At 37.2% G+C, this 14,063-nt stretch overlaps 1 protein-coding gene across 8 annotated transcripts in view; it reads right to left on the minus strand.

Annotated features, from left to right (window-relative positions):
* The window catches only part of DMD (dystrophin), a 1,125,431-nt gene that overhangs the window by 254,326 nt on the left and 857,042 nt on the right, over positions 1-14,063 (minus strand). For all 8 annotated transcript variants that reach the window (XM_054165808.1, XM_054165807.1, XM_054165806.1 and 5 more), the window contains one exon: positions 24-213. In XM_054165808.1, the coding sequence (XP_054021783.1) occupies positions 24-213 (190 nt within the window). The remainder of the gene's footprint in view (positions 1-23; positions 214-14,063) is intronic.

The raw sequence follows: 14,063 nt of genomic DNA on the forward strand, positions 1-14,063 counted from the left end.
TAAATTGAAAATACTTGACTTACCTGCCACTGTTTCATGAGCTCCCGGACAGTTTTGGCATCCTCTAGTATCTTTTCTTTGTGCGTCGCATCCTGCAGAACATTTGCAGTTGTTTCAGCTTCCGTAAGCCAAGCAAGGAACTTTTCAAGATCCAGGTAGAATTGCTGCAGCATTTTTAAGGCTGATTCCAGTTCAGCTTCACGCTCACAAACCCTGTGCAATCACAAATAGTCAGTTTCAACACTTGTAGAAAGAAAACCAAACTCAATCACTAAATCAAAATATAACAAAGACACACTATGTATATTTCATGCACCAATTAAAGTAAGTTTGCAGATACAGTGCAAGTTCTGTGGCTAATATATATATTTGGAAAGTAGGGTTCCTTTTTTACTTTTTCTCCTGAGATGTACTAACTGGAATTAATCTGGCAAAAAACCACATGCACAAGTGCTTCTGACTGGTGCATGCACAATTAAATGAAACAAAGCAAAACAAAACCACAACAAAGCAACAAAATTAAGTAATTCCCTGGTTCATTTTACTCAAAGATTGCTTCCTTATTCGTCAGAATTACAAAATCACTAAATAGTTCCTGGCCACTTCATGGTCTGACTAATTTAATTATTAATTTTTGTGACTTAAAACCTATGGATATTGGGTTCAACACTTTAAACCCTAATAACAGTTAAATTTGGTGGACTTTGTGTGTTTCATGAATGTGATAAATTGCAAGAGAGATTTCTATCACTTACATGATAAAATAAACTTTTAAAAATATAAAGTCTGTGTTATCTTTGGGGGAGATCTGATTTCTAGATTGGAAAAGATGGCTAAAAGCTCCAGCAATTTTGTTGCTGAAAAGACATTGAAGTGTATCTGTATTCTGTCAGCATTCATGTGCACCGTAGGTATCGTATGTACTTCCTAATTTTTTTTACATTGGACTTGAGCTAAATATGGATTTAGAAATATGAGGAGGGATGTATGATGTATTGTTCATTAATATAAGTCAGCCAAGGCTACTTAGCTATTACTTAGCTATTATATTACATGCATACCTGTCTAAAAGCAGTGTGATGAGTAATTTTTTAAGCTCAGAAAATATGTAGTAAAGCCATTTGATGATTTGCAGTACATCAAGTAATTTAATGCACACCTATGTTTAGTCTACAAATCTCTGGTAATCTAGATTGATTTCCTGTCTAGTTTTAGGGTTATTTAATCAGAGACTAAGATATTTGATTTTAGCAGCTATAATTTTCCAAGTTGTAATTCATTGTGACTTTTCCAAGGAGGCCATGAAATTTCTAAGTGTTAATCTCTATTTCAGTTCCTGTTTGGTGTGAACAGGAGGTTGTACTCCTTGGTAGGTAATGTTAAGCTGTCCTAAAACCTAATACACTAATTGAAGTGAGAAAAGAAAAACAAAATAATATAAGGTTTGTCAAGTGGCACTGGCTTAACATGTTTTTCAACAAGGACATAAGTAAATTGCTGCAGAGGATAGTGAAACCAAAATGATTCTGTTGGAATACAGCTGTTGCAGGTTAAAGGACTAGTGTCCCAATTGTAAATAAGTTTTTCCAGAGAATTTGAGTCCAGTGGGATGGATGATCTCAAAGGGCCTGAATGGTATATAAATGATAAATTTATTCCATTTCATAGGTTCTGCAAATGTCTATATAGTTTGGGAGCACAGATTTTCTTTCTCTCTTGTTTTTCTCTCTTTGCCTCCCTTCTGAACTTGTTTTTGCTCCTCTCTGCTGATCACTGTCTAGGCTATTGGTAAGGACACTAGTGGGATGAGAGGGAGATAACTTAGCTGGTACACAGCCTGCTGGGCTTTGTCTAGGGGGTTGTGGGCTCTCCTTGTGCACAAGGTGGTTGTCACGGTGGGTGCCTGTACAGGTTATAGCTGAGCAATTGTCTAGTTGTATATGTACATACATGTTTGTACATGTTTAGTACCTTTTGTATTTAGTGTACTTTTGTATTTAATCTACTTTTGTAAATATTATTTTCTTTAACTTCCAAATTCTGGGTACATGTGGTTATTTACCTTTTTAGGGCAGTCCCACATTCTGCGTGGTGTAAACCCACAACAACAACAACAGTCTGCCCTAAGAGTCAAATCTCACAATGAGTATCACATTTCCATATATTTTTGATCCTTTAACATCTTATTTGCTTTTCCCAAATATTTTATTAAAATAAATAATTCTTGGATTTTATTTATTTTTTTTTATTCTGAAATTGAGAAAACTACTGAATGTCTTACTTCAAAGTTATCCAATTTAAAAAATCTTAAATATGGACTGGATTTTTATAGACAGCACATGTTGCCATTCTCCACATCATAGCATTGTTTAGCCTGTAGTAGATACATCACCAGGGGCTCATACCTCATACAACTGACCTCAACGCATCAATCCAGCCTGTCCAGGTCCCTTTGTAGAGCCTTCCTACCTTCAAGCAGATCAACACTCCCGCACAATTTGGAGTCAGCTGCAAACTTACTGAGAGCGCACTCAATTCCTTCACCCAGATCATTCACAAAGATGTTAAAGAGACCTGGGGAACACCAATGGTGACTACCCACCAACTGGATTTAACTCCATTCACCACCACTCTTTGGGGCCAGACATCCAGCCATTTATTTAACCCAGTAAACCATTCATCCATCCAAGCCATGTGCAGCCAGATACAGAATAATGTTCTGATGGACCCACTCAAAAGGCTTTTTTTAAATTGCCCTTAGTCAAAACTAAAAAGAAGCACCTTAAAAAGACAAAGCAAGCAAGCAGAAGACCCACCCCTCCCATAAACCCAAGCAACACCACCACCCCCAACCCCAATGCTCTGAATCCATGGGACAAACTCCTGCTTAACATTGCATAATTTGAGTAATGTCCAAACAAATTGTGGGAAAATAACATTTAATATTTCTGGTATTCTCATTAAAGAGAGAAGTCAAAGAAAGAAGAAACCCTAAAATCAAAGAGACAAAACAGGTCTCTTAATTCTACCAAAAAGAAGCAAAAAGATTGTTGTTCTGTTTAAATATTCTTCACAGTCATGGTTTGTAATATGTAGAATTAAGTTTTTCCTTGCATTCCAAAATGTATAATCCTTTTGAGATTCCAAGGCAGCCAACAATGCCATCCAATAAACAGCATATTAATTACTCAGATATAATTTATTAAATTTATTAAGATAAAATCTTCGCTTTCGAAGGCAGTGAATTATAATTAAAACAGATTATGAAAATAATTATATTCTAAAGGCATTTGTTTTCTTACCCTTAATTTCTGTAGAAATAACTCAATTTAATAAGACTGTGAAATGCACTGATGGCATTACAAGAAATCAATTAGGGCTCACAAAGGATACTATTAAACTGTTAGCATATTTTTCATTTAAGTGGCAAGCTCTGAGGGCTGAGCTCAGTGGCCTAGCAAAAAAAGTGATTTGCTACTACGTAAGAGAAAGAAACTTCAGTTCCCAAACTGGAAAACATCTCTGGCAGCACTTACAGCTCTTATAGTACCATGCATTATCCCATGTTAAGTGAGAGTAACACTAAATAAGCACTTAGATCAACGCACGCTATTTTTTTTCCCTCCACTCTAAAACATGTGCTTAAGTAGTGCTCACAAAGATGCTGACAGATCAGATTGATCCAAAATATTATAAAACAACTATTCCAATATGTCAGTGTATATTAAGAAGCATATAACTGCTGAGAAAAAAATAAAGACAGTGGTGAGGATCCACTCCTGTAGTACTAATCTCTGAAGCAGCTAGTAGTTGAAACTGGCTAGCATCTAACTTAAGAGGGAGGGATGGAAGACTGTCTATAATTTCTTATATCTGTATAATCTAATACAGAAATATTAGTTGTAAGGAACCACCCCATATCTTATTAGTTATTTTTTCACTACTCAGGAGGTTTAAGACTTCTAGAAAAATATGAAATATGGAATGAGTTCTCCACTATGATAAGGAGACAATGTGATTAAAATAGATCCACTGCAGAAAGACTGTAATACAACAGGAATTATAACTGGAGGTAATATGAGAATGCAGAGTAATATTAATATAAGTTATTACTATGGAGTTTAAACAACCTTGAGAAGAAATTATAACTCTAGTTCTGTGCCTCAGAATCATGCAAATGTAAGTAACAAAAGAATGAATTTCCAGATCCAAATTAAGGAAAATAGACAATATTCAATTCACACTCATATAAAAGCCTCACAGAGAAAATCCTAACTTGGCAGAGATGAATAGCTAACCTTCAACTGTCTTCAAAAGGAATAGGATGTTCTGTGATAGCTCTACCTCAGTTCTTTTTTTTTTTTTTTGACAAACTGCAAAGACAAAAATTTTTAGCAGAGGAAAACATAACCCCTCAAACATCAATTCCAGAGAACTCAGAAGAGTAGAGTCAGGCATAAATACACCCAAACACAAGGTCTGTGAGGAGATTTGACTATTCTCCTATGAAATCCATGACAAAAGTGGATATACCTGAAATTTTGTGTGCTTACATGTAATTCTGGCAGACTTACCCAAATCCAACTGAGAAAAATCAGTAGAAAGCATGTAAAGACATCAACAGTTGCTCATTTCCATAAATTTGGACACAGAATAGGTGAGCTTGGAAGGGACCTTTGGAGGTCATCTTGTCCAACACCTCCTTCTCAGAGTTCCTAGAGTCAGTTTCCAGGATTGTGTACCTCCAAGGATGGAGATTCCACAGCTTCCTTGAGCAGCCTGTGTCAGCACTCAGTCAACCTCACAGTGAAAAAGTGTTTCCTGACATTCAGAGAGAACTTACTGTTTCAGTTTGTATCTATTGCCTCTTGTCCTGCCCATAAGCACCACTGGAAAGAGCCTGTCTCTGTCCTCTTTTCACCCTCCAGAGCTATGGGGCATCCCATCAGTTCCCATGAACTTAACAGTTCAGTTTACTCAGGCCCTTCCATGCAAAAAAGGGAAAAGCCAGCAAATAAAATGAGACGTATTTCACAATGAGTTATGTGCCATTTACCCAGCTTCACAGAAGGCACATCCCAAACCCAGAACACTGTTAACCACCTAAGAACACAGGGAACATGACAACAAATCATTTGTTGATATTCCCTGTGCTCCATGTTCTCCTATGGATTCCCATGGCTGAAATACTTAGATACGAATATGTTGGTGCTTAAATGCTGGACAGACAGCTGGGACAAACTTCCAAGAACACATAGATACATGAAACTGTTTAAAATAAAAACCACCTTCCTAGGCCATAACAATCTGGTATTGAGCTCTGTTACACCATCATTACAGCACTGCACTATGATTGTGCCTGGAGCACAAGCCCTGCGAGGAGAGGCTGAGGGAACTGGGGTAGTTTAGCCTGGAGAGGAGGCTCAGGGGAGACCTTATTGCCATCTACACCTGAAGGGTGGTTGTAGCCAAGTGGAGACTGGTCTCTTTTCCCAGGCAACCAGTGACAGAACAAGAGGACACAGTCTCAAGCTGCACCAGGGGAGGTTTAAGCTGGATGTTAGGAGGAAATTCTTCACAGAAAGAGTGATTGGCCATTGGAATGGGCTGCCCAGGGAGGTGGTGGAGTCACCATCACTGGAATTGTTTAAAGAGACTGGATGAGGCACTTAGTGTCATGGTTTAGTTGATTAGATGGTGTTGGGTTATAGGTTGGACTCAATCTCAAAGGTCTTTTCCAACCTGGTTAATTCTGTATTCTGTATTTCCTACAAGAATATCTGAAACACTAAATCATTCCCTATTCGATGTTTTCCTCTTTGTTCAGAAACTTCATGGCTCAGATTTTCTAACATGATATATAAGAATAGTACACAAAGCTTGAGAGGAAAAAGTTTCTATTTTATTAGAGACCTGTATGTACTAAGTTGACTACAGAGGTGAAGCTCAGTCTACAGCTACAATAAATTACAAGAAAATAAATAACTAGCAAGGGGAGGGATTGATGTAGATCACACAGACAATGTCCCACAATTTGGCTGAAATGTTACTTCTTTCAGATGTTAGTCATCCTGATTTTTCAAGCTCTATTCTAGTGTTAAAAACGATACCTAGGAACCAGATTGGAACAACAATGTTAAGACTTCAAAGGAGGAAAACTAATGTAAAATACTGAAAAACAAAGGTTCTCTCAGAAGAATCATAAGAAAGCAAGATAGAAAAATACTCTTAACTTTCCTAACCTCAAGCAAACATTGGAGGTGGCTGCCTTGCCTTGCAATCACTAAAAGTTAAATTTAACTGATATTAATACTTTTATTAGGGATGCATGGGTGGACTACAGACAGTTCATTAACCTCTCTACTAAAAATGCAAACAACTCAATATATAATAGTATTAAAAAGAAAACTCTATCATTACTTTAACTCCTTTACTTCATTCTGCTCTTGCAGTGTGAGGTATGTGCACAACACTGCATTTATATTAGTCATAAAAATGTTCTGCAGAAACGGGGCATTAGAATAGTCTCTCACCAATTCCATGTTTTGCAGCAGCCACAGATCTCTAAATTGTTATACTTTACTGAGTGATTTGTATATACTGTGCATTCTCTTTATTTAAAGGATAAAAATACTGAACAGTCAAGGAAATAAATCCATGTGGCTTTACCATTACATTGGTTTTTTTTTGGGGTTGTTTTTTTTTTTTTTCCCACAGGACTTTAATATATTTGTAAGCTATTTGGATTTCTTATATGAATTTCCATAATTCTTTCTTAATTATCTGTACTTCTAATCTAAAAAAGACCATCTCCTGCTGCCTAGCATGTGTAATATATTTTGCCTCAATCACTTGAAATCATTTAATATTGTTAATTACAATTGTACATGTAAATCCGATCTCTGTACAACTGGTTAATGTGCCCCAGCTTATTCAGAATGACAATCTGATCAAGAGCTTGCTAATTTTAGTAGTCCCAAATATCAAGTAGTGACATTATTCTAGTAAGTTTAATACGATCAGCTCATTCAAGGCCAGGACGGATGAGGCTTTGAGCAGAAGAGTCTAGTTTGAGAGGCATCTCTGCCCATAGTGGGGAGGTTGGAGTAGATGATCTGTAAGGTACCTTCCAACCTAAGCCATTCTGTTATTCTGTGATTTGACCCAGTTCAAGTTAAGCACATTATACATGTAGCAAAGTGCTGATGACACCATAGGAACTTGCCATTAACAGTTTTTAATGTTTAAGGCTTGCTAAACATCACCCCTCCATAATCAGACAGAGTGGACAGCCCTGGAAGAGTTGCTTACTGTCATTCAGAGTAAAATCACACAGCAAAACATATTGGTTGACTGCCAGAAAAATAGATCGACTCTCTTGGAATCAATAAAGTTATATGATGCCTAATGACAGGGCAAGGGACAATGGGTGGAAGCTGAGGTATAGGAAGTTCCATGGAAACAGGAGGAAAAATTTTTCCACTGTGAGGATGATGGCACACAGAAACAGGCTGCCCAGGGGGCTTGTGGAGTCTCTCTCTCCAGAGATATTCAAAACCTCCCTGGATGCATTGCTGTGTGATCTGGTCTAGGTGATCCTGCTCTGGCAGAGGGGTTGGACTAGATGATCTTTCAAGGTCCCTTCCAACCCCTAGCATACTGTGATTCTGGGATGATTCATAATAAAGCAATAGACACTCTGAGCCATTAATTAACACAGTTGAGTTACTGGCCTCAGATATACTCTAAGCACCAGGAACTCATGGAAAATTCAGAACTGTTTACCATTTCTGATAATAATCAGCAGCATCTCTTTCAGATTTTAAAAGCAAAAAGTTACCAGTCATCAGCATAAAAGAGTCATGCTGTGGGGTACAAAAATGAATCCTAGTTGGATTTAAAAAAAATAAATAAATTACCAAAACCACCACTGAGACTCAACCTAACTTGGTGTGAAGTTAAAAAACAAGAAAGCGTAGGAATTATAGGAAAGGGAACAAGAAAAAATGAAGACAATAAGATAGTATTAAGATAAAATGCAGAAAGTGGGAGATGGGCATTGCAAGCTTGGCACTCTAGGCAATTTCGAGAAATTTATTTTTATCTTATAGTTTGTCAGCTGAACAAATGGAGCCTCAAAAATATGTAGCATGTTTTAAAAAGATATAATAATACTTCTCTTTCTTTTTTTTTAATTGCTTTACCAACAGAAAAATGGACCACTGCCACAAGGCACTATTGTGCTTAAGTAGATATGCATCAGATACACAACTGATTATGTATCTTGCACAAAGGAAGAATCTGCAGATATGCCAGCTGGAGTGGTAATTCCAAGAGCTATTATTTCTTATCATTTGCAGGAGATAATATTTCTTACAGATTGCTGTAAGAAGAGATGCAATGCTTCAGAGCTACGGAATAGCTCTACAGGGAATGCACACAGTAAGGTTAAATTTGAGGTGTTGGTCAAGATGTGATGAATACTGGAAAAACATGAATATACTGTGTTTTTTTTCCTTTACAGAAATTCCCTCCTTCCTTACCATCTCTTCTTCTATGTACCTGTATCATATACATCTTGAAAACTCCGTCCTCAAGATTTACTAGCTCGCTCTCTCCTTCCCTTAATGTTTTCTCACTGCCCCTAATTTAGGACATGAAAGAACATTACATTGCTAATTCTGTTGCTTGCCCATCTGCTCTCAGTATTGCCACTTCCCCATGTCTCTGCCTTGGTGACCACCATCATACTCTTATGCTACTGATCCCTATTCAGAATGATAATGACTCATCACCTGTCAAATTCTTTGTGAGTTCAGACATAAACAATGAGTGTTTGAAATGTCATTCATAGTTAAAATACAACCACACAACAAAAGGCAAGCAGCACTGTTGTCAAACTATGGTAAATTCCAAAGAGAGACTAAAAATTTAATAGGCAGACTGAATTATCTTCTCAGTTTCAAGCATGATTGCCAAACCAGTGAGGGGGAAGTTTACACTGCCTGCACAGCAGCTGATGAGAAGCTAAATAATCATGAAGCACCAAAGCTTGCAATAGCAAGGAAATGCTGTGAAAGAAAATAAATTAAAAATCTATAGAAAACACTGGGGAAACAAAACAAGGCTATCACAAGAATAATAATGCAAACTAAAAATGACAGCTAAGGTCGAATTCCTTTTTGCTGGCACTCTGCTAGTCCATCAGCTTTATTAATCTGTTCAGTTGTTTGTTTTAAAGGACACAAAGCCTGATAAGAGGTCTATTGAGAGGAAAGGTAAGACATTCATTTGTTGCAATAAGCTTTGGATGAGAGCAATAATCAGCTCGCTACAGTTTGTTAATTTATCTGCAGAGTAATAGGAAATAGATGTAAAGTTGGACTTTCAGGACACAGGGCATTAGATTCTGTTCTTGCTCGAAGAGACTAAAATTCTAATTACTCCGGAAAAACTCACCTTTAAGAAAAAGAACGACACATTTGTCTTAATCTCCTAATGGAGGAAGAACAAAAATTGACATTTCTTTTGTCCTCTCACAATAACCAACCTTAATTATGTCTTCCTTAGTACCTTGCTCTACACACCTCCTCTGGATGCGAGAATGAGATTTCTCAAATGGAGTTTTTCCTTAGAATGCTCATACTAAGCTCTGATTGTAATTCAAACAAGTGCATGCTATAGCTCTACCTCTAGAATCTTATACCATAAATTGGATCATGTAATCATAGGATCTCAGAATCATAGAATCAACCAGGTTGGAAAAGGCTTCAGAGATCATCAAGTCCAACCTATTACCTAATACCCAACACCTCATGATTAAACCATGGTTCCAAGTGCCACATCCAATCCTTTTTTGAACACCTTCAGGGACAGTGAACACCACCACCTCCCTGGGCAGCACATTCCACTATCCAATTACTCTTTCTGTGAAGAACTTTCTCCTCACCTGGAGCCTAAACTTCACCTGGTGCAGCTTGAGACTGTGTTCTCTTGTTCTGGTGCTGGTTGCCAGGGAGAAGAGACCAGCCCCCACCCATCTGCCTTTCAGGTAGTTGTAGAGAGTAATAACTTCTCTCCTGAGCCTCCTCTTCCCCACGCTAAACAACCCCAGCTCCCTCAGCCTCTCCTCATAGGGCTTGTGTTCGAGACCTCTCAACAGCCTAATTGCCCTTCTCTGGACATGTTCAAGTATCTCAATGGTTTTGTCCAGTTAGATTTCACTACAACATGAGAACTGTTCTCAATTTCAGCAGAAAGGAATAAACAGCATTCAGCATACAGTAAACAAGAACAAAGAAGCAGAATTCTATTTCTTTTGAGACCAAAATATAAACCAAAAATGAGGAAAAAAATGTAGAAAGAGCAACTGTCTGAGCAGTAAAGAATGGTCTTCTAGACATACTTCTTTCATATTTGCTGCTTAATTTTAATTATTAACTTTCTCTCAGTATTTGAATCTGAGGGCCTCTTTGCAAAATGCCAGTGGTGTTCTCCTTTTTAATTGTCTATAATGAAATCATTAACATTGGAGTTAACAACCAACACCACTGAATTCATGGTATCTAAGAAACCTCAGTAAGCCACCTGTGGGACTGACAATTTAAAAAAAAAAAAAAAAGAAAAGAAAAGAAAGAAAAACAGATAACAAAAAATCCCACAGTTAATTTGAGAACATGAAAACTTTTCTCTGTGAGGTCATTTGTGTTTGTCTGCTTGACTTAGACCTACAGATGATCTATTAAAGTGGTGGGAATATTAAGTTTATCCATGCTGCTTTAAGAAATATGCTCCTGAAGACACAAGGATCCATAGATCCTTTTAGTAAAATAGTGTACTACTGATTCTACCCTCTCCTGAAATAATTCAAGAACTTTTTCCTTTTGATAAAATCCTAAAAAAAATCTCAAAAATCACAAGAATATGTTCACAGAGATGGCAATGATGAATTACTTCATATTCTGGGTAACGCTGTTTTTTCAGCTCATCCTAATAGCATTTCTAAAGCACTGCACATCCAAGGCTATCCTCTCACACAGTAAACCACAAATATTCAGTGCACTCACTTGATTTCTCATCTTGAATTCATGTGTTGGTGCCATTACTGCACAAAAAGTACAGTCAGTTGAGTGGTGAATGAAGGTAGAAACTAGAATATAAGCATTTAAGATCACTTTCATGATCTCCTATTTATAGGAGCTCTGTCTGCCATTTTTATGTATGTATTGTAAATTTTTTCCCCACATGTGGCTGAAAGTTCATAATTCTTATGGGCATTAAGAAAAAAAAATAGCAAAGCAACATTAATTGATGCTAACAATGATAATGAGATTATATTCTGTACATAAATATTTGAGAGTGTAGGCAGTTAGTAGAATGCCTTTCAAATGGGTTACCTCTCTTATCTGTCATCATAAAACAACCACCGTTCCCATAATGGCTATTTAGATGTACTTTTAATTATGCATATATTAAAGGATTATATTTAAATGAGTTAAAAAATAGACCAACAATTAGCATCTAAACATCACCAGATAAGTCCTTTTTTGAGGGTATGTTGTTGTGCTTAAAATAATAGCAACAGAATAGTGCAAGGAAAACAAAACTACTTTAATCTATAGCCAGGACAGCAAATGTAGGCACAGATGTGTAAACAAGCTTTTCATATAAGCAAGGTTCTCATGGTCACTTGCATTATTCTGTTGTTTCACTATACTTAAAGACAGTGTGCCTGCACTAAGAACTACAATCACTATTCATATGCATGGAATTACATTCATTTTAGGAATGTGACAGTTTAGGAAGAACTCATGTTAGCAGCTCATAGGGTCATAGAATATTTCTGTTGGAAAAGACAACCTTCAAAGAATTAAAAGAATGGAAAGAAACAGGTGGAATCTCCTTGGAGAACCTAGAAGATGGAAATGTTCTTTAAAACAAAACATTATTTCCCTCTTGACTTCAGTAGCCCAAGACCAAAGGAGCAAATAAACTCCTCAGAGATGGCTCCTAGAACGGTCTCACTACTAGGCCTAAACCAGCTACGAATCTTCGGTAAGCCTTAACACACTTCACACTGCTGACTGTTGCTGGTGAGTAAATGTGGTTTTTCTCACCCAGAATGCTGTTCAACAGGTGTGATTGCTTCCCCAAGTGCCATAAAGCAAAGCAGTCAAAATGGTCAAGCTCTTTCCACACAGGCAATAAAATTATAATACAAATATTATGTATAGATAAAGCTTATATTGTTACAAGTGTATTTTTCTAACAAGCAGCCACTGACAAGGAAATGTTTGCTGCGCAAAGACAAAAGATTATGACTTTTTTCACACTTTTGTACTGTTTACAACCGTACTTTGTTTGTCCTTTTGCATATTGTACTGTCCAACTGACATGCAAAATCAAGGTGTTTATAAAGAATCACAGAATGTTAGGGGTTGGAAAGGGACCTCAAAAGATCATCTTGTCCAACACCCCTGCCAGAGCGGGATCACCTATACCAGATCACACAGCAATACATCCAGGCAGGTTTTGAATATCTCCAGAGAGGGAGACTCCACAACCCCTTGGGCAGCCTGTTCCAGTGTTCTGTTACCCTCACAGTGAAAACTTTTTTTCCTCATGTTTCTGTGGAACCTCCCATGCCTCAGTGTCCACTAACTTCCACCCATTGCCCCTTGTCCTGTTATTGGGCATCACCAAGAAGAGCCTGGCTCCATCCTCTTGGCACTCACCCTTTACATCATTACATATTTATAAAAATGAATGAGGTCACCTCTTAATTTCCTCCTCTCCAAGCTAAAGAGCCCCAGCTCCCTCAGCCTCTCCTCATAATGGAGATGTTCCACTCTCTTCATCATTTTTGTGGTTCTACAGCTGCCTGCATTAGGGAATTCATACCACTTTTGCATAAATACAGGAGTTGACCACTCAAACCTTTCAAACAGGTTGTCTAGAGCTCAAGTCTTTGCTACTTCTTCCTTAACTCTCTGCAACTTAAAGAAATCACAAAACAAATTGAATCATATATTGACTCTTCTCTCCCCAAACCCTCTAATTGGGGGGGGGGGGGGGTAGTTATTTTTTATGTTTAGACTAGTGTGTGTGCTTTGTATCCTGTCTTAAAAGCAAAAAAGAAGTGCATCCTAAGCAGTGAAACTTCTGAACACCAGCTGTACAGCCTGAGTTCCACTGAACTTGAGCATGATGACTGGTGGGAGATGGAAATGTTTGAAGATATCTGTCAGACAGTGATGAGTTGAAGTCCTAATTGATTCTCAGAGCATGTTACATAATTCTTGTTATAATATATGCTCCACTTCAGAAAGATATAAGTCCCTTTTAACCTTCATATATAAATCAGTGAAATTTAAACACATTTGGTGGATTCCCAGGGAAGGAATAACTTTAAGTGTTTCAGTTTCATATGATAATTCACATAAAGTAACAGTGACCACAAACAAAGGGAGTAACATAATGCTACCATAACAAATATTTGTAGATGTAGTACGTTTCTAGTGGTTGCTTCCTTCATTGTATTTTTTTTTTCTTTTTAGAAGACTTTAGTTCATCTGTTAGATTCATTTTTGTTAATAAAAGCAATACAGATTGCTTTCTCCTTAATTACCTCAGCCTGAATAATATAGTTACTTCTCTAGTTCTAAAAAGAAGAGGTCTGTGTACAAGTCACTCTGGTTTTTGCCTAACTGATCAGTTCATGTGCTTTTTAGTGTATCTTTGCACTGTCAACAGCAAAATTTAAAATTAAAAAGCAGCAAGTGAAAAAAAGGGAAGCAACCGTCAAGCACTCACCAGTTCGGCGGTTAAAGGAGTTAGAATGCTATTCCTTATAGTTCAATGTTATAAAACAGAACAGTAAGGCAAAGGGTAAACACACAGCAATCAGCTGCAAATCTACTTAAGCAAAACAAAACATAAGCTGGCAGATGTTGCCTTAATTACTAAAATACTTGTTTTGGCTAAACTATTACTAACAGTGGAATTTTACTGCTCCTTGCCTTGCCTGTTGTTTTACTAATCTGATTGATAGAAAAGAGGTTTCA

The sequence above is a fragment of the Dryobates pubescens genome, chromosome 12 (genome assembly GCF_014839835.1).
Source record: "Dryobates pubescens isolate bDryPub1 chromosome 12, bDryPub1.pri, whole genome shotgun sequence".
Taxonomy (NCBI): Eukaryota; Metazoa; Chordata; class Aves; order Piciformes; family Picidae; genus Dryobates; species Dryobates pubescens.